This window comes from Microtus oregoni, unplaced genomic scaffold (assembly GCF_018167655.1).
Source record: "Microtus oregoni isolate MIOR12 unplaced genomic scaffold, Mior012 000017F_ref0000208, whole genome shotgun sequence".
Taxonomy (NCBI): Eukaryota; Metazoa; Chordata; class Mammalia; order Rodentia; family Cricetidae; genus Microtus; species Microtus oregoni.
Genome location: NW_024543076.1, coordinates 24,153,162 through 24,180,293, shown reverse-complemented (window position 1 = coordinate 24,180,293; position 27,132 = coordinate 24,153,162). Strand labels below are relative to the sequence as shown.

At 40.4% G+C, this 27,132-nt stretch overlaps 1 protein-coding gene across 1 annotated transcript in view; it reads right to left on the bottom strand.

Moving 5' to 3' along the window:
- Nkain3 (sodium/potassium transporting ATPase interacting 3) overlaps nucleotides 1-27,132 on the bottom strand; it is a 657,293-nt gene that overhangs the window by 25,171 nt on the left and 604,990 nt on the right. Inside the window, exon 5 of the mRNA XM_041667306.1 lies at nucleotides 22,297-22,357. Coding sequence (XP_041523240.1) covers nucleotides 22,297-22,357 — 61 coding nt within the window. The remainder of the gene's footprint in view (nucleotides 1-22,296; nucleotides 22,358-27,132) is intronic.

The window sequence follows — 27,132 nt, the reverse complement described above, 5'->3', positions numbered from 1 at the left end:
ACCAAAACCACACAAAGACCCATCCAAGAAAGAGAATTACAGGCCAATCTCACTCATGAATATCGACGCAAAAATTCTCAATAAAATATTGGCAAACCGAATCCAAGAACACATTAGAAAAATTATCCATCATGATCAAGTAGGCTTCATCCCAGGGATGCAGGGCTGGTTCAACATACACAAATCTATCAATGTAATCCACCATATAAATAAACTGAAAGAAAAAAACCATATGATCATTTCATTAGATGCTGAAAAAGCATCTGACAAATTCAACACCCCTTTATGATAAAAGTCTTGGAGAGATTAGGGATACAAGGGTCATACCTAAATATAATAAAAGCTATTTACAGCAAGCCGACAGCTAACATTAAATTAAACGGAGAAAAACTCAAAGCCATCCCACTAAAATCAGGAACATGACAAGGATGTCCACTCTCTCCATACCTCTTCAATATAGCGCTTGAAGTTCTAGCAATAGCAATAAGACAACATAAGGGGATCAAGGGGATTCGTATCGGAAAAGAAGAAGTTAAGCTCTCGTTATTTGCAGATGATATGATAGTATACATAAGCGACCCCAAAAACTCTACCAAAGAACTCCTACAACTGATAAACACCTTTAGTAATGTGGCAGGATACAAGATCAACACCAAAAAATCAGTGGCCTTCCTATACACTAAGGATAAGGAAACAGAGAGGGAAATTAGAGAAGCATCACCTTTTGCGATAGCCACAAATAGCATAAAATATCTTGGGGTAACTCTACCAAGGATGTGAAAGATCTATTTGACAAGAACTTTAAGGAATTGAAGAAAGAAATTGAAAAGGATACCAGAAAATGGAAGGATCTCCCTTGCTCTTGGATTGGGAGGATCAACATAGTAAAAATGGCAATTCTACCAAAAGCAATCTATAGATTCAATGCAATCCCCATCAAAATCCCATCAAAATTCTTCACAGATCTGGAGAAGACAATAATCAACTTTATATGGAAAAACAAAAAACCCAGGATAGCCAAAACAATCTTATACAACAAAGGATTGTCTGGAGGCATTACCATCCCTGACTTCAAACTCTACTACAGAGCTACAGTATTGAAAACAGTTTGGTATTGGCATAAAAACAGAGAAGTCGACCAATGGAATCGAATAGAAGACCCTGACATTAACCCACAAACCTATGAACACCTGATTTTTGATAAAGGAACTAAAAGTATACAATGGAAAAAAGAGAGCATCTTCAACAAATTGTGCTGGCAAAACTGGATGTCAACCTGTAGATGAATGAAAATAGATCCATATCTATCACCATGCACAATACTCAAGTCCAAATGGATTAAAGACCTCAATATCAGTCCAAACACACTGAACCTGATAGAAGAGAAAGTGGGAAGTACTCTACAACAGATGGGCACAGGAGACCACTTCCTACGTATAACCCCAGTAGCACAGACATTAAGGACCTCATTGAATAAATGGGACCTCCTGAGACTGAGAACCTTCTGTAAAGCAAAGGACACTGTCACTAAGAGAAAAAGGCAACCCACTGACTGGGAGAAGATCTTCACCAACCCCGCAACTGACAAAGGTCTGATCTCCAAAATATGTAAAGATCTCAAGAAACTAGACCGTAAAAGGCTAATCAACCCAATTATAAAATGGGGCACTGAACTGAACAGAGAATTCTCAACAGAAGAACTTCAAATGGCCAAAAGACACTTAAGGTCATGCTCAACTTCCTTAGCGATCAGGGAAATGCAAATCAAGACAACTTTAAGATACCATCTTACACCTGTCAGAATGGCTAAAATAAAAAACACCAATGATAGCCTTTGCTGGAGGGGTTGTAGAGAAAGGGGTTCCATTGCTGGTGGGAATGCAAACTTGTGCAACCACTTTGGAAAGCAGTATGGCGGTTTCTCAGGAAATTCGGGATCAACTTACCCCCTGACCCAGCAATACCACTCTTGCGAATATACCCAAGAGAGGCCTTATCATACAACAAAAGTATATGCTCTACGATGTTCATAGCAGCATTGTTTGTGATAGCCAGAACCTGGAAACAACCTAGATGCCCTTCAATGGAAGAATGGATGAAGAAAGTATGGAATATATACACATTAGAGTACTACTCAGCAGTAAAAAACAAGGGCTTCTTGAATTTTGCATGCAAATGGATGGAAATAGAAAACACTATCCTGAGTGAGGTAAGCCAGACCTAAAAAGAGGAGCTTGGGATGTACTCACTCATATTTGGTTTCTAGCCATAAACAAAGGACATTGAGCCTATAATTAGTGATCCTAGAGAAGCTAAATAAGGAGAACCCAAAGAAAAACATATAGGCATCCTCCTGAATATTAACCTTCATCAGGTGATGAAAGGAGACAGAGACAGAGACAGAGACCCACATTGGAGCACCGGACAGAAATCTCAAGGTCCAAATCAGGAGCAGAAGGAGAGAGAGCACGAGCAAGGAACTCAGGACCGCAAGGGGTGCACCCACACACTGAGACAATGGGAATGTTCTATTGGGAACTCACCAAGGCCAGCTGGCCTGGGTCTGAAAAAGCCTGGGATAAAACCGGACTCGCTGAACATAGTGGACAATGAGGACTACTGAGAACTCAAGAACAATGGCAATGGGTTTCTGATCCTACTGCACGTACTGGCTTTGTGGGAGCCTAGGCAGTTTGGATGTTCAACTTACTAGACCTGGATGGAGGTGGGGGGTTCCTTGGACTTCCTACAGGGCAGGGAACCCTGATTGCTCTTCGGGCTGAGGAGGGGGGGCCTTGATTGGGGGAGGGGGAGGGAAATGGGAGGCGGTGGCGGGGAAGAGACAAATCGTTAATAAATACATAAATTAAAAAACATAGTAGTATATTTATTTATGCAAGTATATAAAGTTTGAAAATTAAAAGTTTCTATTTTCATGGGTAAAGTACTGCAACTTTATTGTTATAAAGTTATATAGCACCAGTGAACCTTGATTCTAAATATACTTTATTTAGAATGTATATGCTTTATAATTGTTTCTTAATTTGGTGAAGAGTGCTATTTTGTGTTTTTACCTATTTATTGTGTTCTATCAGAACTATAAATTTCTATTACTTCCACACCAATAATGCATCTTTAAAATTTTAGTGCTGAGTTATTACAGCATTTAATATACCAGCACTTATCATAACAGTATTTTAGTTTACTGTGATCCAATGGATTGAATTGCCAGCCAAACAAACCCCCAAACTGGTGTGTCAACTGACATGTAAAACTGGTCTCCTTATTTCAACTCTGAGAAATTTCTTCACCAGTGTATCAAAATGGGTGTTTAAACTTCTGCACTTTCTCTTCGAAGTAAAGCTGATCTGCTGGAGTGGGCTGAAGCTTGCTAGTAGGGCCTGTGACTACTGGGCTTCTCCATTCTATCATATCCAGGGAGGGGTTGACTTTCTCCAGCCTCTCTGTTTAAGCATGTATATTTACAGTCAGCGACTAGCTTCATTATTCCTTGAAAGAAAAACTTCCAACTATTCTTTACTCTTTAAGCTCTGAAGACAGTGTTATTATTAGTTTTCTTACAGATACAGCCATGTGTTTAAAGGAGAATTCTATTTTCCATATATGCATCTCATGTCTCGATGAGATTTTGAGAGAGCTAGAGACTATGGTTCACTTTTTCTTCCAAAGACTTCAGACACAATTATTAATACTTATTCAAAAGCTTAAAAAAAATCTAAGACAAAGTTTGTGTTAGATAAGATGCCAGGCCAACAGCAAACAGGGATTTTTCAGACAAACCAGGATATATGGTTATGCAGTTTATCCAGATGGGGTACTATTCCAGAGTAATGGAAAACTTTCAAATCTCTGAAAAAAGATGTCGTAAGCCATAAATAATATATAACTAGACAAGACTATAAAGAAATCAAGCACAGAATGAGTAGGAGGTAATGAAGGTGAAAATACCAGAAATTCTTTATGGATTAGTTCCAGCAGTGTGGCTTATGTGTAGTGGCAGCCTACAGGACCACATGCTTCTGACCCATTCAAAAGTGCACAAGGCAATGAAGGGATTATAAAGGAGACTTAACAGAAGGTTTGGAGATGACTTAGTGGGAAAAGCTCCAGCTTCAGAAGAAGTTTGCAGAAAGGCTGTTGCGTTCACCTGCTAAAAATGGAAGGGAAGGATGCGTTCTCAGATGTACTTGGTGAGAGAGAATTGGAAGAACTGCAGTCTGTAGAAAGGCTGGAATGAGTTTCTGTGAAACAGAACTAGGGAAGCATGACCAGGACTCCAAAGGTATTAAACAAGGAGGGTCTGAATGCCGAAAACATTGGAAATCTGTAGCCACAACAGCGAAACGCCATCCTGGAACTGTAGGATAAAGGGTGAGCGTGGGTCGCAGGCAGCAGTCAGCCACAGCTTGCCAGGGAGCTGCAGGGCGTTGAGGCTGAATTCTGGGTACTCTGGTTATTACATCCCAGAAGTGTGACATGCACTTTAGCAATAAATTAGCACAATTAGAGTTGGCATCCACTCTCTAGAAATTCAGAGCGTCACTGTCTCTTCCATTCCCAGAAACTGATGCATTGCTATCATGGGTCTCATAGGGAGAGACCAGGACCAGGAAAGGCCCCTGTTTTCAATCCTTCAAATTCACTTCCGGTGCCAATTTTCAATCGCACAGCTAAGCGCGTTCCTGGAAGAACTAATGTTGCTTGTAATTGAATATCTTTGTGGTTACCCTGACGAGATCCTCGGCCAACTGAATGAACTCCAGCCCTTTTTCACGGAAACTTATCTCATTGTACGTGCTCACGTTTGTGCTCATGACCAGCTGTGACTTCTCGATTCATCTAAAGGGCACTTTAGGTCATGAATGAAGCTCCTATCCATGATATTAAGTGAGTCATCTTTGTTCAGCCATTGCAAGCTTCACTTACACAGAAGTGAAGAATATAAACTAGATGCCGTGCGTTACCCTCCGTGTTCAGCATAGAATATGCACAAGATATTTGGTAATGAACACAGCAGCTTAGTGTGAGCAATAATTCATTGCATGTCATCTGATAATGGAAAGCTAGTTCTTTAGGGTTATAGGAAAAGTTTCTCCTGGGCTTCTCAGAGGCCATGCAGGCTTTGATGCTTTTCATTCTTCAGGGAGAAACTTCTGGTGCTATTGATATATGTTTCTTCCTTTCTGAGCCGGAGTTCCATTTTTCATTGCATCTGTATCTCGTTGGATTTTCAAATTTCCTCTGAACCAAAAGCTTAGAATATATGTAAAAAGAGTTGGGCAACCAGGAACAAGTTTTTCTTTTATTTTCAAGATATCATGTTAATTGTATTTCTCATTTTATAAAGTATGGCAATTTGTATTTTAATTCACTTTTTATGTCTGAGTTTTCCCCTAGAAGTTTTATTGGGGGTCATAGAGGAGGGAGCCCCTTTCATCTGTGGAAGCAGTCATAGGTTCCTCAATCATTCTAGGCTTGGCCTTGGGGGTTCTTATCTGGGTGCATTGGGCAAATTGACGTTATCATGAACAGGCACTGAGTAGTTGAAGAATGTGGCCTGGTTAATCATGGCAGCACACTTGGTGCAGGGGCTGCATGAGGGTATGATTACAGTGAAGCCCGTACGGCTAGTGAGGCTCCCATGGCTACATGATCAGCACAGCTCCTTTGCTTAGGCGATCCTTGAGGAAGGTGAAGAGCCTCTTGGCCAGCTTGGTTTCCACAGCCTCATCTCTGAGTTTTAACAAAAGACATGCTTGGTTTTAACTAGGCATATTTAAGAATTTGAGAAGTTCTTTTTGTTTTCATCTTTGAAAATATATCAAAATATATATCAAATATATACGTATTTGTAAATACGTATACTTACAATGCCCAGAAAATATCAATATAAAGGAACAGATTTTTTTGTACTTCCATTATGGCAGATCTTAAAATTAAGCAGATTGTAAATATTTCATTATATTTTATTCAAATTTCTTTTGATTTTAAGAACCACAAGTCACAAAAAAGGGTAAAACTCTCACATTATCTTCATGACTTCATTTTACATATCACACTGGTCCTGGTTTGAATTCCAGCTTTGCCACTTTTCAGCTTTGGGACTATGGAGCATCATTTAGCCTCTGAGTAAAGGTACGCTCATATACTGCTGGCTGGTGGTAGTTGCATGTTAGTAAGTGATAGCATACTCTATAGGACGAGTTTAAAAACATTTGCTCATGACTGACAGCTGGGGCTCAGCAGGAAAGCTCATTTCGGATCCACTCTGTCTTAGCTAGGGGCTCTGTGCAGGGAGTCAGAGGACCAACTTCTGAGATGACTTATTCACCTGGCTGGAAAGTTGGTCCAGGATGTTGTTTTGCTTGGCTGAGCTGAGGCTGGGAAATGCATTATTTCCAACAGCATCCTCTCCTGGGCTGTCCTGAAGCATGGTAGTTGAATTCCAAGGGCTAACAACCGGAGAGAAAGAGCCCAGCAGAATCTGTGTGATTTCCCGTGATATAGCCTGAAAACTTACACGGTCATGTCTATTAAACTCTAGTCATTTAGCCTGACGAGACTTAAGGGAAGGAAAGAGAAAATTCTAGTGCTTGAGGGGCTTGTCAGATAAGGAATCCTATGCCTCTCATTTACACTCCAGCCTGAAACTGTGCTACAGCCTAGTGCTGAAACGCGCCATTTCTAGGAAGCAGTCCAGCGCTTCTTTGTGTCCCAGTTTTAAGTGTATTTACCAATAATTACTCAGAAGGAAAACATTTTATTTCAGATTGAGCCACACTGCTTGTTGCCTTGTCAGGGAATTAAGGGATGGTGAGTTCCTGTACCACTGTGTTTAGCTCAGAGAAGACAAAATTCAGGAAGTTGAGGACCAGTTACTAGGTTCATTATTATTATCCTTTGCTTTGCTTTGCTTTGCTTTGCTTTCCTTTCCTTTCCTTTTTCCCCTTTCTTTTCTTCCTTTTTTTCCCTCCCTCCCTCCCTTCCTTCCTTCCTTCCTTCCTTGCTCCTTTTCTTTCCTTCTTTCTTTCTTCCTTCCTCCCTTCCTTGTTTTTAATTAATTAATTAGCTTATTTGTTTTCTGTTTTCTTAACACAGGTTTTCTCTATGTAGCCCTGGCTGTCTTGGAACTCACTCTGTAGACCAGGCTTGCCTTGAAGTCAGAGATCTGCCTGCTTCTGCCTCCCGAATATTAGGAATATTAGGAATAAAGGTGTGTGCTACCACCATCCAGCACTATTATTCTTGTGTGTGTGTGCGTGCGTGTGTGTGTGTGATATCAAATGTAGAACTTAGAACCTTTTGCAAGCTAGGAAGGTGTTTGTCACTATGCTCTACCCCAGTCCCAAATATTTATTCTAACTTTATCTTCTGGTTCATCACTATTCCTCACTTGCATTGCAATTTTCTTGTTCTATGAGGTGAAAGAAAGATGGGCAGGAGCTTGATGCCCATTCAGTTCATGCAAAGATAATGCACAGCACCTACCAGAAAGAGGGGCTTTTAGGAGAGACCAGTTATTCCAGAGCCAGGGGCAATGTAACTCTTCTAGTGTTAGCAGGGAACACAAAACTCTACACTGTCACTAATTTGCCACTTTTTTCTGTCTGATGAATCTGAGCTTCCTAAAGGCACAACTTGCTGTGCTAACCCAAGGCTCTGGGCTTGGCAATCACAGCACTCCAAGGGCATGTGGGCACTATGCTGCTGTGTCTGCCTTGCACGGGAACTTGACAATGTCCTACAACATTGAGGATTTCACAGGCAGTGATGGGATGCTTTGCTGCCTAAAACATCGTGACCCCCCTACAAGGCTTGAGATAAGGAAATGACATAATACCATCTTCATGGCTGTTCCCATCGCTCTCGATTTGACTCCGGGAGCTTCTGGTCTTTCACTTCCCAGCAAGGACACAAAACGAAACACAGGAGCACACAGAGCTAACAAAACGTGCCACAGTGCATCAACTCTAGCTGGAATAGTGTAGGACAGGGTGCCAAAAGCTGCCCGTGTCTTGAGCCCAGTGTACAACATTATGGCTTCCTGCCACTCCCATCTCATCCCTCTCCACTTCCGGTTCTGATGTGTGCTCTGATATGGTTCAGCTGCCCTCAGTGGCAGTTTGGTGCAGAGAATCAGGTCACATCCCCACTCTGGCTGGTATTCTTAGGTTTTCCTTACACTGGGAAATGAGACAAGAGAAAGTAAGAGAGAAATGGTCTTTATAGCAGGGGAGGGAGTTCCCCTCAGGTAAATGCAGAGTCTTCTTAACAGGGCACACACACACACACACACACACACACACACACACACACACACACTGGCTTTCTGTTGCTATCACAGAGTACCTGAGACTGAATAATCAATGAGAAAGAATTTTTAGTTGACAAACCTGGATGCTTCTGCTAAGGACTTTTGTATTGCCTCACAATCCCCATACAAGAGGAAAGGCCGTGAGAAAATGAGAAAGAGAAGGTGTTAGAGGCAGAACAGGCCTGAAGAGGCTGGCTTGATCTCTAGTCATCTTCTCTTTTGACAAAGACATTCACTGTTCTTAAGACCCCGTCTCACCGGGCGGTGGTGGCGCACGCCTTTAATCCCAGCACTCGGGAGGCAGAGGCAGGTGGATCTCTGTGAGTTCGAGGCCAGCCTGGTCTACAAGAGCTAGTTCCAGGACAGGAACAAAAAGCTACGGAGAAACCCTGTTTCGAAAATAAAAAAAAAAAAAAATTAAAAAAAAAAAGACCCAGTCTCAAAGCCCTGTCTTGCAACATTACCGCAGAGGTTATCAGTGTGCTTCTTTTAATAACACACTTTTCTTCCACCATTGATTTATCATATTTTAGAAATTTTCTTTAGCTTGGGGTTACATGAGAATCTGTAAAAATCACAGCAATGCTGTCTTGTTCCTTCGGGGAAGACCGTGTCCTGATAGAACCTGCATTGAGCTTGTGGTTGGAATATTCACGTTTGGAAAGGTGGAAAATCACTTGTCAGACATGTTTTGATGCCTTCTATGAATGGCTTCATTCTGGAAATGTACACTTACTTCCCTTTAAACTCTGCTCAAGAAACGACAGGACAAAACTCAGTTGATGAATTTGTGGCCTCAGGTCACCTATGGGAGCCGTGCAGGCTCTCTGTAGGCTGTTGCTGGGGGTGGGGGTGGATGGTATGGAACTTGCCAGAGTGTCTATGACATGGCTCCATTCACCTTTCCTTTCCTTTTTGATTGGCACTGACGTTTGTCTCTGCTCTTTATCTTCCCCAGTAGCGTGAATTCTGAGGGGCTGGGCGCTCTGTTCTTCCTATTTTATGTGACTCCATGGGATGCTTTTCAGATGAATATGTCTGCTTTGTGTGACACACAGTGACTTTTTCTTAATATTTCCAGTGTTATTCCTTTAGATGCAGGGACATGCTTATTGCCGTTATTCCTGGAGGATCCCCTAGACCTTGAATGATTTAGTATGTCATCTTTGATTCTTGCATCTGGGATGCTGCTCAGGGTCCCTGTAAGCTGCTTTAATGATAGCATTTGCTATTCGCTGCCTTTGCTTGCGGCTTTGTTTTGCAAGAGCCCTCTCGTCCTTATAACGACGCCAGTAACACAGCTGCTCACATCTTCCTTATCTCAGGGCAACACACACACTTTGAGTGTTTATTTTCTAGTATTTAGAAAAGAACAATTATCGATTTCTTTTCCTTCTCTCTTTTCCTGACAAAGCTTATGTAGACCAGACTAGCCTACACAGATGAGGATTACCTTTAGGAGGTGACCCCTGCCTCTGCCTCTCAACTGCTGAGACCATAAGCAAACATTATCCCATTTACTAATAAGTTTTTTCTTCTTCTGCAACGCTCATTTTTAATGGCAATTCTGTCCTTTCTGAACTTTCTCATCTTTGAGAGCTGCACTAGTTGCGCTCTGTTTCATAAGGGTAGAAATGTCTTTATCCAGCCAATTTTCAATCAGCTGCTTAATAACCAGATGGGATGGTTGCCAATGGCAATGTGTACAGTGAGTTTTTGCATTGTGTCAGTTACTGTTTGTTCATATTTACTGTTGACCAAAGACTGGCCAGTATTAAGGGGCTCATAAGGAGCAACATTTTATTCTAGACAAAGCACAATTATAAAAAACGAAACCTACATCTCTGTTTTTGGTGCTTCCCTGCATTTTTATTGCCTGCTTTTGGCTCTTGTTCCCCTTGTGAGTTCAGTTTTCCGGAACAAAGTCTGTCTGGCATTCTTTGCTGACAGTTTCTTTCCATGTTAGAATTTCCTGAGAGTGTGTGATACTTAAATAATGGACTAATAAATTCTAGAACCTCTTTGAGGTCAATGAAGCAAAAGAGAACGGCTGAAAGGAATAAAAATAATATTCCAAAAAGTACAAAGCTTAAGACAGTCCCAAAATTTGTTCAACAACTCTAAGTGAATTCTTGCCCCATTGTAAGGTATTTTCTTACAGTTACCCTGGTTTACCCAATCCATTTTTATCATTCTTGCTTATGACTAGCCAGTGTTTTACTTTCTTCTATAAATCAAGTGACAAATACTTGCTGCCTTTGAAGTCTCTCTATAATTCCTTTTTATTGTCTGCTTCTACAATGTTAGACGTTTCTCCTTTGAAACACTATTTTTTCTTTTTTTTTTTTTATAACCAAATCATTACTTTTGGTTCTCCATTTCCCAGGACAATCTCCATCTAAAGTGCTATTTCTTTACTGAGATTTCTCTTATAAATCCTTTTCTCGGTGAATTACTTTTCCAAGAAAATTGAATCTGACCCGATCATTCTCAAGATTAAATCCCTTTACCACCTCACACCATCCAGTTGAACATCCCAGGTCGTACGGCCTGAGTGGGTGCAGTCGTGACAGAACGCTAATTCCCTCACTCTCTGACATGTCTGTGTATGCGTGGGTGTTTGTATATTTGGTACATGTGTATGTGTGTACATGTGTGTGTGCATGAATATATATGTGTGTACATTTGTTTGTATGTATGCTCTCATGTATATATGCACGTATTATGTATGTGTCTAAATGTGTTTGTGTGAATGCATGAGTTTGTAAGCATGTGTTGATTTTGTGAGAGCTGACCGTTGGGATAGATAGCAACTAGCCCTTTGGGATACCCATTTCTTACTAGGAGAAGAGTTGTTTATGCACTGGGTAATTATAATTTTTGATATTCTCTGAGTGGCAAATATGAAAAGGTTTGGAAACTGCTGGTGTCAAAAGACTTCAATGTCCCTCACAGACTGACCTATCATTGAAATGTGCTTTCTTTGTTCTTTTCCTGATGATGTGGTATCCCATGCATATTGACAAGGCACATGCCCTGCACATCCATGCTTGATTCAGTTATATCACAGCCGCTGTTCATTTCTTGGACCGCTTGATTCACTTGGTATAACATCATCTTCTCTCCACTGTTCTGTATGTGCACAGGCCTGGCTTACTTATTAGGATGCAAGACCCCCTGGGAAATGGCTAAGTTCTTCCATTCATCGCTGTATCTTGTGGCTTACCACACAGATGCCCCTAAATGTCTATTCCTTGAATGAACAGATCAATAAATCCACGAAAGATTAGCTATCTGACCTAGTTTAGACATCCCAAACTAAATAACATGTTGGGTCAGAACAATAAATGCTTTCACATCTTGGCAGATTGATGACCCCCAGGACAAGAAAAGATATTATGAGTTAAATGCAGATTAATCAAACACTGAAATATCTATAACAGTTGGCATCCTATCTGGGAAATGGAGCAATGCAGAATGCCAGTGGTATGGTTAAATGAATCAAACAGAATGCCAACCAAGTGTGGTCAAGTTAGGCTGGAAGATACTGAAGTGTTTTAAAGTGGTGGCAACTCTAAAATGAACCCCAAAGGGGATTTGAGTAGAGCAAATATGTTTGTCTCCATCTACTCAAGTCTTGGTGCTCTGGCTGTTTTGTTAGTCATAGTTGTTGCATGTGGTATGAGAATCTTTGTTTTAACAAATATGTATGCACATACATATAAACACACAGACACACATGTACACATATTATAGTACGTACACATTATTTAAATCTAGTCATAGAAGGATAGCATTCACTTGCTTTCTACCTGAATGCTCCTGATCATGAAGATATATGTCAGTTTTCATGTGCTAGAAGTTGAATCGATAGTGTCTGATCACAGAAATAGAGAGAGAGAGAGAGAGAGGTATGTGATAGCATTAGTGGTCTCCTATTAACTCTAAACTGGGATTTATATCAGCTGAGTATGCAAAATAATTGTGACTCTTAATATAACCTTACAGATTATGTACATAAGAGAGACACTCCTTTAGAGCCAGTTCATGTTTTAATTGGATTCTTTTATTTGCAATTTTAGGTTGAGTGGACTTGGAAAAATTTCAATAAATTCGAGGGATATATTTTAAACTTGAAATTTAATTTTTGTATAAGATTATTTTATTAGATTTATTTGCTAGGACAGCTTTAAAACCAACAAATAGGCAGTTTTCTTAGAAAGAATCTTTTGAAAATCCCCAACAATGATAACTATGATGACGTCAGTACAGGTTAAATGCTAAGAAACTTTTCAGTTGCAAATGAAACAGATTATGTGAATGAATCCAGACTCCAGACTTAAACAGATCAAACAAAATTGAAGACAGATGGAAAGTCGGATCATTTCTCCATAGTCCTCCTGTTCAACTCCAGTTTTGAGTTGAACCTGTACTATAACCTGTACTTTTTGAGCCATCAGCGTGGGTCACCTCTTCGAACCTACGGAGCAGTTTGTGTCTGGGGGGTATCCCTGAAGCCACACTTGGTTTGGCTGGAATCTTCTTTCAGGAAGTGATTTCCTTTGTGTCTCCAGTTTCTTCTCTCAGGAAAACTGCTTTTCCAGCTTCCTCTTGCAGTTTCATTTGATCCTTTAAGTCTTAGTTTAAAGCTGTTGCCCTAGAGGGCTCTCTGAGTCACACAGGAGAACTCTAGCGGGTTTTTGCTCAAGGATTTCCCCATTGCAATCACCCCTGGATACTTCTCAGCACCTTGGGCCTCAGAGGCATTTAATATCTCAAATACCATGGCCAACTTTACTGTAAGACCCAGGGCACTTGGGCACTAAGGCACCTCCATTTTAAATATGATGCACAAAGTATCCACGCCTGTTCATGTCCCACAGTCAAAGGAAACGAATTTGGAAAGAATCTGGAAGCAGACATTATTTAGGGGGAAGGTGTGAAATCCACTTTGTCGAAGTCAATCACTCAGCTGTGCGAGGCTAAAGCACACAATGTAGCTGTATGCCTTGGAGAAGAACAAATTGGTTTAATGGCTAGCTAGGCAGCCTCCGCTCCAGCTTGTAGAGCTATAGGAAATTTTTCACAATGGTGTTGAATGAATCACTACAAGTTTGCAACTGATTGAACTGTGGATGGGACGATGTCCTTGAAATAGACCATTAACTCTAATGTAGACTTTCTGTTCTTACGAGCAGCAAACGAACAAAAAGGGAGAGGAGGGAAAGGCACACGCATGTGTGTGTGTGTGTGTGTGTGTGTGTGTGTGTCTAGATTTCTAAGTGGGAAATATGGACAAAGTAGAGAAGCTAGTCAGCTGTGCTCTATGAGACAATTCACCTGTCTTGTGCCACTCACGCTACTTCTGTTTCTGTCTTTATGAACATGTCCTATAACCTCATTTCAGTTCCAGGTTCAAATATTGCTCCCAGAAGTGGCACTACATATTATTGCTTGTGGTCAGTAAAACACTTACTAGAAAGACATAAGCTTAGCGTTCCATATATGCCTTTTATTGCTAGTTACTTATATGGCACTTCTCAAAAGAATTAAATTAGGTCTTTATAAAATCTTAAACATTTAGCCTGAGACATTAGATTTTTTAAAACTATTATATGCCATTTTGTTATTTAAAAGGTCCAAATATCGCTTTTAATATTTGGTCTTAAAACATTTTGTTTTATTGCCTGGTTTTAACATGCATCAATACAGAGTCATGAGGATAAACCATAAACCTATGTCTGAAGGGAGGAAAATCTAGTGAACATTCTAAAAACAATGAGGACTTATCATTTCAAAAGCAGCCAGAATTGGGGAATCAAATTCTATAGGTAGTAATCCCAGGGGAAAAAAATCGCTACATTTATGAAGATTTAGAAATGACATTTAAATTGTAAAATATGTACTGTTGAGAAAGAAGAAAGGATTGCTCTGAGAAAACTCAGGAAAAAAGTATACACTGTTGAAAAAGAAAAGATTACTCTGAGAAAACTCAGGAAACAGGATTACCTAGTAAACTAGAAGAACAAAATTTCCATCGGCTAACAGTGACCATTAATTCTAAGGAACGTGGATAAAAGCTAAGAGACTCTGTCAACCAGAAGGTCTCCCTGGCCTTTGGGATAAGGTTTTCATGACAGAAATCCTGATGGCAGCTGAATGGCTGTGAAAAAGGTGGAAAAATTGGGGCTGTCAGTCTGGGAGACACAAGGAAGAGACATGAAAGACAAAGGGTGTATGCAAATAGGGCGAGGCAGCAGGTACTCCTTTCTTCTTTTTTCTTTAAAAATGTGTGCCTTCTTAACCGAGGAAGGAGGAAAAGAGGAAACAGTGATAGGGAGAGAGAAGAAAAGAAAGAATAGTAAAAAAAAAAAGCAACAGACCTTCATGTTTGGAGACATAGAGATAAAAGCCACAAAAACATCCCCTTCCCACACAGGATGGAGAGAATCTTTCTTTTCTACATCAGAGAGGTCAGAGTTATGGATAGACAGATGGTTCTGAATGCAGAGAGATCAGGGTATTTGAGGGTGGGAGCCAGCCCATGGGTTTTAAATTCTCTTTGTGACAATATTTCCATGACAGTCTTCGCATAGGTGTCATAGATGCACATGTGTGTTAGCAGGTGTGTACACCTGTGTAGAGGCCAGAGAAGGATGTTATATATGCCCTGCTGCATCACTTTCCATCTTATTCCCTTGAGGCAGGGATTGTCAATGAAAGTGGAGCTAGACTGGAGCCAGCAAGGTCCAGTGGTCCTACTGTCTACATGCACTGCCCCGCCCCTGTGCCTCAACCACTGAGAGGTGGAGTTACAGGCACAAAGGTAACCACTCTTGTCTTTACCTAGCTTTTCACATGGGTAGTGGGATCTAAATTTAGACTTTTATGCTTGCTGAGAACTCATTTCTCCCCCAGGGAGCCATCTTTCTAGCCCTCTGTGAGAGTCTTGATGATAAGGGCACTTGAAAGAACAGAAGGGACCATGAATCACATCATCGCTTTGAGTTCATCAATTTGTCTAATCATCCCTAAGCAGGGATCAGGGATTCTAATATCTCTGAAATGTAGGATTCTCTAAGGTACCAATAACTCACAATGTTGATCTGCGTGAGACCTGGGGAAGATGCTGACTAGAAACAGATGACAGAATGGCGTGACAGGTGGCTGGCTCTCGTGGGACGCCGTGAAGCTTCATCTAGGCAGCTGCTGTTGTCAGCATCACTAAGGATCTCAGGACCAACACAGAGAAAGTAGGGCTCAGTGTGCCCACAGTGTGGCTGGCGAATCTGGACTGGCAGTTACTCATCAAAGTTGAGATGGGGTCAGGATTAAGTTTTTGAAGTCAGATTTAAAAGAGAAATACAGAAATTCTGGCAGAATGTGTCACTTGCTCCAGCTAAATTTTACCACTAATAACCTTACAGTGAATTTCTGCTCATCCTGAATTCCAGGTGCCACAGGGTACGGACAACTTGTCGTTTGTACCCCATTCGCTTATGATCACATCTGAGCTGCAAAGTCCCTCATCCTCCATCCTAAACCATCTAGACTGCAGAGTCTTCTTTCTTCCTCATTAGCTTACCAAGGCTCTGCACAGCTTGACACTGTGGCTGAGCAGGAGCTCCAGGGATGCAGCTTTTAGGAACTGCCACTCCTGCTTGGGTAGGTTTTCCAGTGCTGCAGCTGCAATTGAGTCACCCATGCTCCTGTAGTAACTGCTCACTCATTTCCCTGAAAGGAACTCCAATAGCCAACAGAGGCGCTGTTTCACCAAGCTATACGTGGGTGGACTCACATCCTTAGTCCGCCATCACTACTATATGTGTAGCAAACAGTCATTTGCTCACAGTTAGCCAGAGAAAGTCACACAACTGTATGTTCTAAAGAATGCCCACTGTGCTAGGGAATTAGGTTGCCATGGTAAATACCTTGACCGTAGAAAATTAAAGTTGTGTTAAATGTTTCCAAAGAAAACACATAACGTGCCAAGAAAGCATTGGGTTTTACAGGTCCTGGCTCAGGTTGAGCTGAGGAGGAGAGCACATTGTGACTTGTATGTACACAGTCCCGGTTCGGATTGAGCTAAGGAAATCTGCACTGAATTGGGCAGCAACTGGGGATTGGCTTCACTGAAATTTTAGCCTTTACTTTGAAAATTGTTTGAGAGAAAGGTTTCCCTATCTTGACCCCATGGAAAGTCTTGCTTGGCCTGTGTGTTTTAGTGCTTGGGTGCCTATATAGAGAAAAAAAATAGTCTTATGACATATCCAGTAACTGCTGTCCTCTCTCTGCCTTTGATCTGTAGCTCAGGCCCTTCTTAAGCTGCCAGGCCTTCCCATAGGTCAATTGACTGAGTTTACCACCTGCAGATCCCTGATATTTGGCGGTTGCCATAAATCAATGTGCCAGGTGCAATTTGGAAACCAAGATGCGGATCAAGACTAGAATAGAATCCTCAGAAAGCCTGCTAGTACTCACATACACTAGTGGTTTCTTTTCAGCATAGTTTGCCTTATCTTCACACTGTCTTGAAACAAAACCTTCCCTACTGGTAGGTTCAACAAGACAATAACAAGCTGGCATGTCACTTTGGCTGGAACTCACAAAGACTTCAACAGGGTTTTATGAACATGCTGGTTTCACTGGAGGAGTATTCATTAAAACTGATAGGTGAATGAAAAAGAAGGAATGAAAAACAGAAGGGAAACAGATGTGTTGGCTTTTTCATTAGGTCAAATGTTGAAAGTCATGGACCCCACCCAGTGCTCCGTCAGCTTTTATCTCTTTGTCTTTGATCTGAAATCATCATCTTCATAAGAAACAGCAAATAAAGAGGCCGAGAGGTAACTGGGAAGGTGAGTGGTTGGAAATGAATGTTTTATCAAACGTTTACTACCTTTTAGAAACATCCATCTGAAATGGTAGCTTTCCAGACTCTGTAACCAGGGCAGAGGAGAGCAGTGAGCTGCTATTAATTTTTAAGGTGCTGGCAGCTTTCAGTCTGAGAAGAAGGCTTACCTCCATATTTTGAACAATGTGGAGATGTCATTAGTTTGAATAGGAATCAAGATAAATGATAGAGTATTGGCCAAGATACCGTGTCAGCAGGGTAGCTTTGAAGTCACCTTCCAAAATGAGCTCTCCAGAGCAATACTTAGATACATTGTAAAGTTATTAATGCTGTTTTCTTATTTAGTGTTTAAATTTTTGAAAAACACTTCAAAGAACACATGCTTCTCTTTGGATTGGCAATGTCACATTCAGAGAGTATCACTCTATTGCACCCAGAATTCTACAAATTGTTGACAGCAGTTGTCATATACTATGAGATCATGGGAATTGCCAGTAAGTTTGATGATGTGGGATTCTCTTCTATATGCTATGAATATGTTTTATTATCATTGGTTAATAAAGAAGCTGCTTTGGCCGATGGCAGGGCAGAATGTAGCTAGGTGGTGAAAACTAAACTGGATGTAGGGAGAAAGAAGGCAGAGTCAGGGAGGCACTGTGTAGTTGCCAAAAGAGAAAGATGTCAGAACCTTACCAGTAGGCCACAGTCTCATAGTAATACACAGAGTAATAGAACTGTATTAATTTAAGATGTAAAAGTAGCTAGGAATATGCCTAAACCATTGGCCAAACAGTGTTATAATTAATACAGTTTCTTTGTAATTATTTGGGTCTGGGTGGCTAGGAAATGAAAATACAGTCTCTGCTTGCAATTGTTTCCTTATTTAGTATTTACATTTTTGAAAACAATTTAGAGAGCACATGCGTCTCTTTGGGTTGGTAATGTCAAATCCAACAAACATCACTCTATTGGACTCAAAATTCTACAAAGTGTTGGCAGCAGTTGCGATATTCTATGAGATCATGGGAATTGGCAGCAAATTAGATTTTTACTCACTTCTGTTTCTGAGGACTCTGGGACAATTTAATTACACCTGTTTCTTAGGTCCTTCTTTCGGTAAAAATGTAAAATTTCTGTCTTGAAAACTTCCAGACTAAAAGGTTTGCAATTTCTTTTTCACTGCCATCCTGTCTTACATTCGATTATCATGTTATGTTGGGCATAAAGACTTTGCTTTGAACACCCCAGGCTATTTCTGACTCTAAGTATTATTGGAATTGATGGCAACATAACAATAACACCTGGATGTCACTGAGTAACTTTATGCATGGCTCCAATAGCAAGCACTAGAATTGAACCATTAATAGACTGGATTCTGAACAGCTGCCTCAATCTGAGTATGATGGCATTTTGTCAGCTGATTCAGGGATTTCCATAGAGAAGCCTCACTTAATTAACGAAATCAAAGTCAATAGGCCTACAGTATCTGTCAGTAGCAATATAGTCCCTGTCCTTTTATAGCTTGGCTCTAGAGCAGTGGTTCTCAACCTTCCCAATGCTACGACCCCCAGCCATAAAATTATTTTTTATTGCAACTTCACAAGTGTAATTTTACTAATTTTAAGAATTATTATGTAAAGATATGATATGTAACCTGTATGAAAAGGTATTTTACCTCCAAAGGATTGCGACCCACAGGTTGAGAAATACTGTTCTAAGGGCAGTTTTAGAGAAGTTTGAAAGGCTCTATCCATCCAGCCTAGGTGAGACTTTTTGAATGTCACTGTGCTTTTCCTACTTTCTCTTAAAAATCATAAGGTTTGAGGAGATGCTCTTCTATATTCATTGTATTAGACAAAAGACTAATGGCTAGAGTTTCTTTTCTCCTGCAGCGAGTCAGGACAGACTATTGGCATCTTGTGAGAGTCTCCAGAGAAATCAGTGAGGAGAAAGAAAAAAGGCCCCGTTTTTGTGGGTAATGTGTGGGTGAGTAGTCCAAAGTACTTCATCAGAAATTCATTACAGCTCAACAAATGGTGCCTGCATAACTGGATACCAACATGTAGAAGAATGAAAATAGATTCATATCTGTTGCCATGCACAAAACTCAAGTCTTAAATAGATCAAAGACCTCAACATAAAACAACCATACTGAACGTCATAGAAAAGAAAGTGTGAAGTATACTTGAATGCATTGGCACAGAAGAACACTTCCTAAATATAACTTCAGCAGAACAGACACTGAGAGCAACAATTAATAAATGGGACCTCCTAAAACTGAGAAACTTCTGTAGTAAAGGAAAGGTCAACAAGACAACATAGTAGCCTACAGAATGGGAAAAGATCTTCACCAAACCGACATCAAACAGAGGATTGATCTCCAAAATATACAAAGAAATCAAGAAATTGGTCATTAAAAGAAAAAAAATCCAATAAAAAGTGGATACAGACCTAAACAGGAATTCTCAAGAGATGAATCTAAAATGGCTGAAAGACACTTAAGGAAATTCTCAACATTCTTAGCTATCAGAAAAATGCAAATGAAAACAATATTGATATTCCACATTACACCTATAATAATGGCCAAGATCGTAAACACTGATGACAACTTATGCTGGAGAAGATGTGGAGCAAAGGGAACACTCCTTCATTGCTGGAAGGAGTACAAACTTGTACAGCCCCTTTGGAAATCAGTATGGTTATTTCTCAGAAAATTAGAAAATAATCTACCTCAAGACTAAACAACCACTTTTAGGCATATATCCAAAAGATGCTCAACCATGAGTACAAAGGCATGTGCTCAGCTATGTTCATAGCAGCATTGTTTGTCATAGGCAGAACCTGGAAACAACCAAAATGCTCCTTGACCAAAGAATTGATAAAGAAGATGGGGTACATTTACACAATGGAGTACTACAAAGTGTAAAAATAATGACATCTTGAACTTTGTGGGCAAATGGATGGATCTAGAAAACATATTGAGTGAGGTAACCTAGACCCAGAAAGGCAAACATAATATGTGCTCACTCATAAGTGACTTTTAGACATAAAGCGAAGAAAAATCAGCCTACAATTTACAATCTCAGAAAACCATTCAGACAACAAAGAGGACCCTAAGAGAGACATACATGGATATAATCTGCATGAGAAATAGAAAAAGACAAGATCCCCCAAGTAAATTGGGAGCATGGGGATCATAGGAGAAGGCAGAATGGGAGGGTGGAGGAAGGGAGAGGAGTGGAGAAAAGTATATAGCTCAATAAAAATAACAAAAAATAATTACAAAGAAAAAAAAGTGGGTCCCAACTTACTACCCAAGCTCTCTGCTTTCTGATCACTAGCCATGCCACACTTCTGTCACAGCTGTGAGTCACTCCTGTACCCATGTCTTCCCCACTATGATGGACTGTATCTTCTCAAATCAAAAGCCAAAGTCAATTCCTCTTGTGGGCTGCTTCTTGTCAGGTTTTTGGTCACAGGAGTAGAGAAAGTAACTAATATAGGATGTAATTGAAACTTTCAAAAGAAGGGCTTAGTGCAGCCATGTTAGCAGATGGGACTATGGGACACCCCCAAAATCCCTTCCTTTCTCTTTTACGTCTCAACCAAGAGTTGAGTTGAGAGGTTTTGCTCAGTAATGTGCTCCTACCATCCTGTACAGAGCCAAAGCAGCAAAGCCAACAATTATGGATGTAACAACAAAGACTGTAAACCAAAGTAGAAAAAGACGAGATGTCCTGAGTAAATTTGGAGTGTGGGGACCATGGGAGAGGGCAGAAGGGGGAGGGGGAATAAAAGGGGAATGGAGAAAAATATATAGCTCGATATAAACACTAAAAAACTGTAAACTCCCCCACAAAAGAAATTCATTATGGCAATTCAAGTATTTATTTAACCCGAATCTTAGCTTCTTTGAAAGCTCAGTGCAGGTGTTATTCATGTTCAACCAATTGTTCCTGGCTATGTGGACTTGTGTGTGTGTGCGGGGGTGGAGGAGGGTGCATGGGCCTGAATCACTGGGCTCATCTTCTGTACCTAGCTTTGTCAATGTGCAGAACCAATGAACTCCTGAAGCCATCATCCCCTAAGTTCCCCTCCAAGTGTGACAGGGTGCTAGGAATTCTTTCCTATTTAACATTAAAAGCAAAATATCCCCCAGGTGAGCTAAACCATGCTGCTAGTGTTTGCCTGCTTTCACCACCTGACACCTTTAACCTCAAAGGCTAGTAATTTGTTGAGTTAGCGGAAAGGAGATCACACTGTCATGGATTTTGGTTCAGGCATTACTCCTGCATTTGTTGGTGGGACCAACAAATTCACCTTGGAATTGGATCTTGAGGGGCCACTATAAAAGTGAGCAGTGCATCCTCATTTTGTTAAATGCCCCATTTTAAGCAATTTGGATAACAGTGGACATGGGTAGATGTGATTTTCTACAGTGATCCAACCTTGAAAACTGGTTAACATTTGCTATTGTCTTTCATGAGCACTCCTGATAGCCGTGTGGAAAGCGCTCTCTACATTTGCAGGTGCTCAATAAATGGCTTTTATTGACCTGCGCCTCTAAAACAGAACCTCGAGTCATGATACCCCTTGTATTTGATGCTAAACCATGGCTTAGTTTCTGAGCCATTCTGTGAGTCACTTTAAGTAACTTTTCATTTTTTTTTAATTTCGCATGAACGGCTGTGATTTTGTTGTTTCACAAATTTATATGATTCACATACATGTGAATCTTACAAGGCATTATATTACTGTCGTTGTTGGTCAAATTTCAAAACTTGACCAGTAGCACACTCCCAAGTGGTAATGACTAGAAAAGCATTGCTTAGCTCTATGGGGGGCCGCACTCTGATGTGACTGACTGTCCCCTCCAGGCTTCTGAGGCTCCCTCATGCTCCTGAGCAGCTCAGAGTGTGTGTGTGGGGGTCCCTGTTTACTGCTCCTAGATTGTGTGAGGCTGACTCTGTTGCCTCTGTTTTAACATCACTCTGCCAAGTGCAATCATTTTAGATTTGAAATATGGAAGATTTCCTAGCCTTGGGATGGCTTTTAGGGATAAGCATCTTACCCAGAGGGAACCCCAGGGAGGGATTACAGTACTTACAGGTATCTTCCTCTTCCATGGAAAGGCTGATCACATAACAGGCATACACAAAACCAACCAGCTGAAAGAAAAGTGAATGCTTTTAGAGTCTATACCAATATATCAATAACTTCTATGAATGTGTAATAGGATAAAAATTATACGTGTAAACAATAGCTGCTATTTAACCCTTTTTCATTGTTCAGTAACCTAAATAGCTTTCTAAAAAGTAGAAATAAATGAGAAGTAAAAACAATTTCTGGGTACCTCACTTAGACTCTCATTTAGGACACATGCACCATCATAAATTATTTCATATATATTATATTTTACTTTTTTCATATTAATAGAGCCGTTTGTACTGTGTTCATTATTCCTATAACTGTTTTAACGTTTAATAGGCAGAAAAGGACTTGAAACATGTTGCACATAAACAGCAACCATCTACTTAATAATTTAAAACGCTGTGAGAAAGTAAATTCTATTGAGTACTAAATTCTTTTGTTAATTACATCATAATAAGATACATTAACTTACTGACGATTAGTTAGTGGTGAAATACGGCAGAACGAGAGAAAATGTATATTTTAATAAGTGTCTCAAATAACAAGCGTAGCACAGAGCAGCCTTGCAGTTTCTCCTGTTTTTTCCTGCATTTCCCTGAATGATGATTTCTGGTCTATACAGTCAGGGATATAACAGTTCTCCGAGGTCAAAACTGTCAATTAATCTCCGCTAATCTAAAATTACTCGGGTTCTTCAATAGGGTTAAAAATAGCAGCCTCCTTAGCTCTTGTAATCAGCCATTTTGCCCTTTTCTGTGCGGTCAAAGCATTTTTTTTCCTCCTCCTATCCTCATTATAAAATAACACTGAAACAGAAACATTCTGAGAGCCCCAGGGTCAAAGGCTTCCTACTGCAAAGAGTACCTATGGGATATACATGTTTCCACAACGATTGCTAACACAGGTGTATAACCCTACCACAGACAAGAGAGATAAAGATCCAGGAGTCCTGAGAGGCTGAGTGGGAAGGTAGGGAGCCTGGCCTGTGAGTGCCTACAGTGCGGCTTCCTACTGGGGAAGGCGCTCAAAGAAAGAATGCTGGAACTCTGGGTTTGGAAGGGGAGTATGCGCATTAAGCAGTCAGCCAGCAAGTGGTAATGCAGAGACACAAGGATGATACAGAGAAATCCTAAAGGGGAAGCAGCCTGAGGTTCTGAGACACCCACAAGATCACTCTATGGGGAAAACAGCAGCCTGTGGAAACTGTCATATCTAGGGAGTGTCCTCTGCCAGCTTACTTGTGAGCCTGTCGTGTTCAACCCTTACTCCCTATGTCTTCCATCACTAATACTTCATCTCCAGAATTAACAAGAGAGGAGGAGTTGAGACTTAGACAGGTAGCTCTATGGTCCCCTCTGACTGAATACCTGGGTAGTGAGATGGGGCTCAAGTTGAGGAGCTTGGGGTTTTCATGAACCTGGTTGAGATAATTTAATATCTGCAAAGGAACCCAAAGAAATTGTAAATTCAACTTGAAATATGATCCAAGAGGTGAAATAAAATAATGTCTTTGGATGTGCCTGAAGTGGCAGTAAAATGAACACAGCTGCTTTTTAATCGACTTCTACCAGCTCCAGCTGATTTGTGCTGTATTTCTGTATGGAAATCAGCTCCATACAGAAAAATGGAGTGACCGATGATCACTACTACAACAGGGTGGAGAGTCCCCTCATGCTCTTGCACAGTCTCCAAGTCCCAGTCACAGTTCCATGACCATGCCAAGACTGAGTCACTCATGCCTACACAAATACGCACCATTTGAATATTACAATGTACACTATTCTATCATTGTCATTTCATTATAATTCATATTGGAATATTAATGTTTTCTATGTATTTATTCCTACTTCTATATTTTGATTCCTAAGGTAGAATATAACAGTAAAGCAACACTTTTCGTTGTTGTTATTTTTACAACTGTTGACCTGGTTTTTAGCGTGTTTGCTTCATTTCATTCAAAATCATGCCTCCTGGTGTTTTGGAATAGTCAATACAATAAAAATGTATAATTATTATGAGTCAGTGAAAAAACAATAAAATCTCTTATTCTACCTTAGTAGTAACTGACAGTACTTGCCTCGCCATGTCATTGGAAATAGAGGCTTTGTTCCTAGAAAATGCAAATTCATAAAACACCTTCTCTTGTAACAGCTTTACTTCATCTGATACACTTTGAGTTTTTATCAGCCATAGTTGTGTAAAGTATATGAAGTTTCTTTGCCTATTTAGGAATTTACATTGTTAGGAATTTGTCTTTTTAAGATTTATCTTTTATTCATGCATATATGTGTGTGTCTACATGAGTGTATGTGTACATGTGTACCATATGTGTGCAGATCCCTGTATGAGCTCGAAAAGGGCACTGACTGAGTCCCCTGTAACTGGAGGTATAGATGGTTATGAGCTACCATGTAGATATTGGGAACTGAAGCTGGGTCCTTTGCAAAGCAGTAAGTTCTCTTAACCATTGGGTAACTTTTCCATACCCCATTCTTAACTATTTTCATGCTGTTTTATGGTCTAAAATAATTGATAAATGCATTGGACTTTTTTTTTTTATTAAAGAAAGTAAAGGTGGCTTCACAACGTTGGAACAGTTTTCCTGCTAAATTATAGGCTGAGAGGTATCTGCTAATGGACAGGTAGGTGCCTAGCTCTTGTTGGTCTCTCTGCTTGAGAAGTACACACTGTCTACCCAAATATATACTTATGCTTAAACCAGGTACTCTCTTATACTTGTTTTATGTTGCAGGTGTAACAAACTGATATAAATAATGAAAAGTTGTTTTCTTTGTTGAGCCTGGAATAGGCTTCATTGAGCTACTATCACACATCAGCAGGGCTGTAGTCCGACTAGGTCTTACAAAAATCGGTTCCTTTACTGTTACAGCTTCCATAAGCCTTCTGTATTCCTTGGCTGGTGTCACTACCTCTCTTCAATGTCAGCAACACCAGGGCACAGTTTTTCTTGTGTTGCTATCATTTTTGTCTTTCCTACTCTGCTTCCTTGTCGTACTTTTCCTGGTGTGGGTCATTGCGTTGAGCCCACGTGGACACTGTTGGACAATCTCCACATTGTTAAGTCCACCTGATCATCACACCTACTTTCATCCATAAACACAAATTATTTCCCTTTGTGTTTAGTAGTTATTTCATCACAGGTTTTATCCTACAGATTGGGATGTGGAAACCCTCTCAGGATATTTATTCTACATCTGTGAACTTATGTTTTAAGCCATGGGCAGGCTTCCCACAGAACTTCAGCTCTAAGACACGGTATGAGAGAGTAATTTTCTGAGGTCTGCTTTGAGCTGGAATCATGGTATTGGATGGTTTGAACAGAGAAGTTGTGCCTTCATCAGTTCCTCTCAGTAAACTCCATTGTGTAATACTGAGATAAAGCAATTACAAGTGATGCCCATCTTTACATCTGGCTTTATGTCTTTCCAACTTTACTAAAATATGTGTCCTAAGATCAGAACCTAATTGCTTTAAACATCACCCACTTCAAGTGGTTTTACTGAGAACTTCAAATTGTGGAGGACTATCTTTCATTTTTAGGTAGCATTGCTTTTATTTTGAATTATGCCTGACAGATACCACACACATACCAAGAGAATGATGCATGTTCACTCTTATTTAACAAGATACATAATTCACAGATGTATATGTAACCAGTTTTACCTTAAAGCCACAGATTTTTGCGGAAGAAGCATTGATAACACTTGAAATTGTTGAACTTAGAATGTAATTTGTAAATGTGTTGAACTCTGCATGAATTCCAGTTAACCTCAGGTTACATGGCTGCCACAGGTTATCTGGCCACACGGTGTCTCCTGCTATGTCCCTCTCCACATACTCCAGGGTATTGCTGGAATCTCAGTGCCATATTTTACCTGATGTGTGGATCTGGTGAGGCTACCACTGGGAAACCACAAGTTAGAAGTTAACTTTTCTTAGGTTAAAGATAAAAGCGAATAAGAAAAATGATATAGCATGTTTTCCTCATGCTGCAAATGTTATTGGTGCATCCTTCAGATACAGGAATTCTGGGTTCTGACTTTGGGTATCTGTTTGGCCTGTGTGGTAGTGTGATTAAGAATGGCCCCATAGGTTTATATGTTTGAATGCTTAGACACCAGGAAGTGGGATTACTTGAAAGGATTAGAAGGATTAGGAGGTGTGGTCCTGTTGGAGGAAGTGAGTCATCAGGGATGGACTTTGGGGGTTTCAAAGAGTCTACAGCAGTCACAGCATCTCTCTCTTTCTCGTTCTCTCTCTCTCTCCCTCTCTCCCCCCTCACTCTCATCTCTCTCTCTCTTCACTGCTGCTTGTACATAAAGCTCTCAGCTCCAGGGTCACACCTGCTTGTATGCTGCCATGCTTCTTGCTATGACAGTAATGAATGGATTCTAAGAAACTGTAAGCAAGTCCCTACTTAAATGCTTTCTACGTGTTGCCTTAGTCATGATGGCCATTCATAGCAACAGGATAATAACTAAGACAACTGCTTTGGCAGCTAACATCGATGAGGGGGATTTTTGCCTGAACAATAGTTTAATGGGTTTAGGCAACCTGTGTTCAGTAACATAAACATTAATGGATTAGATTTCTTTGGAACCATAAGGGCTCGACCAAGCTGTAGCTAAACAAGCTGCAGGTTTCTTCTATGGTTGTTAAGATGACTGACACCCTGGGTCTGCTTCAGCAGTGTAGAAAAGGATGGCCCTTGACCCTGCTGGGGTAGAAACCCACCTGAACCAGTTGTGTTGTTTAATGACACACAGACAGA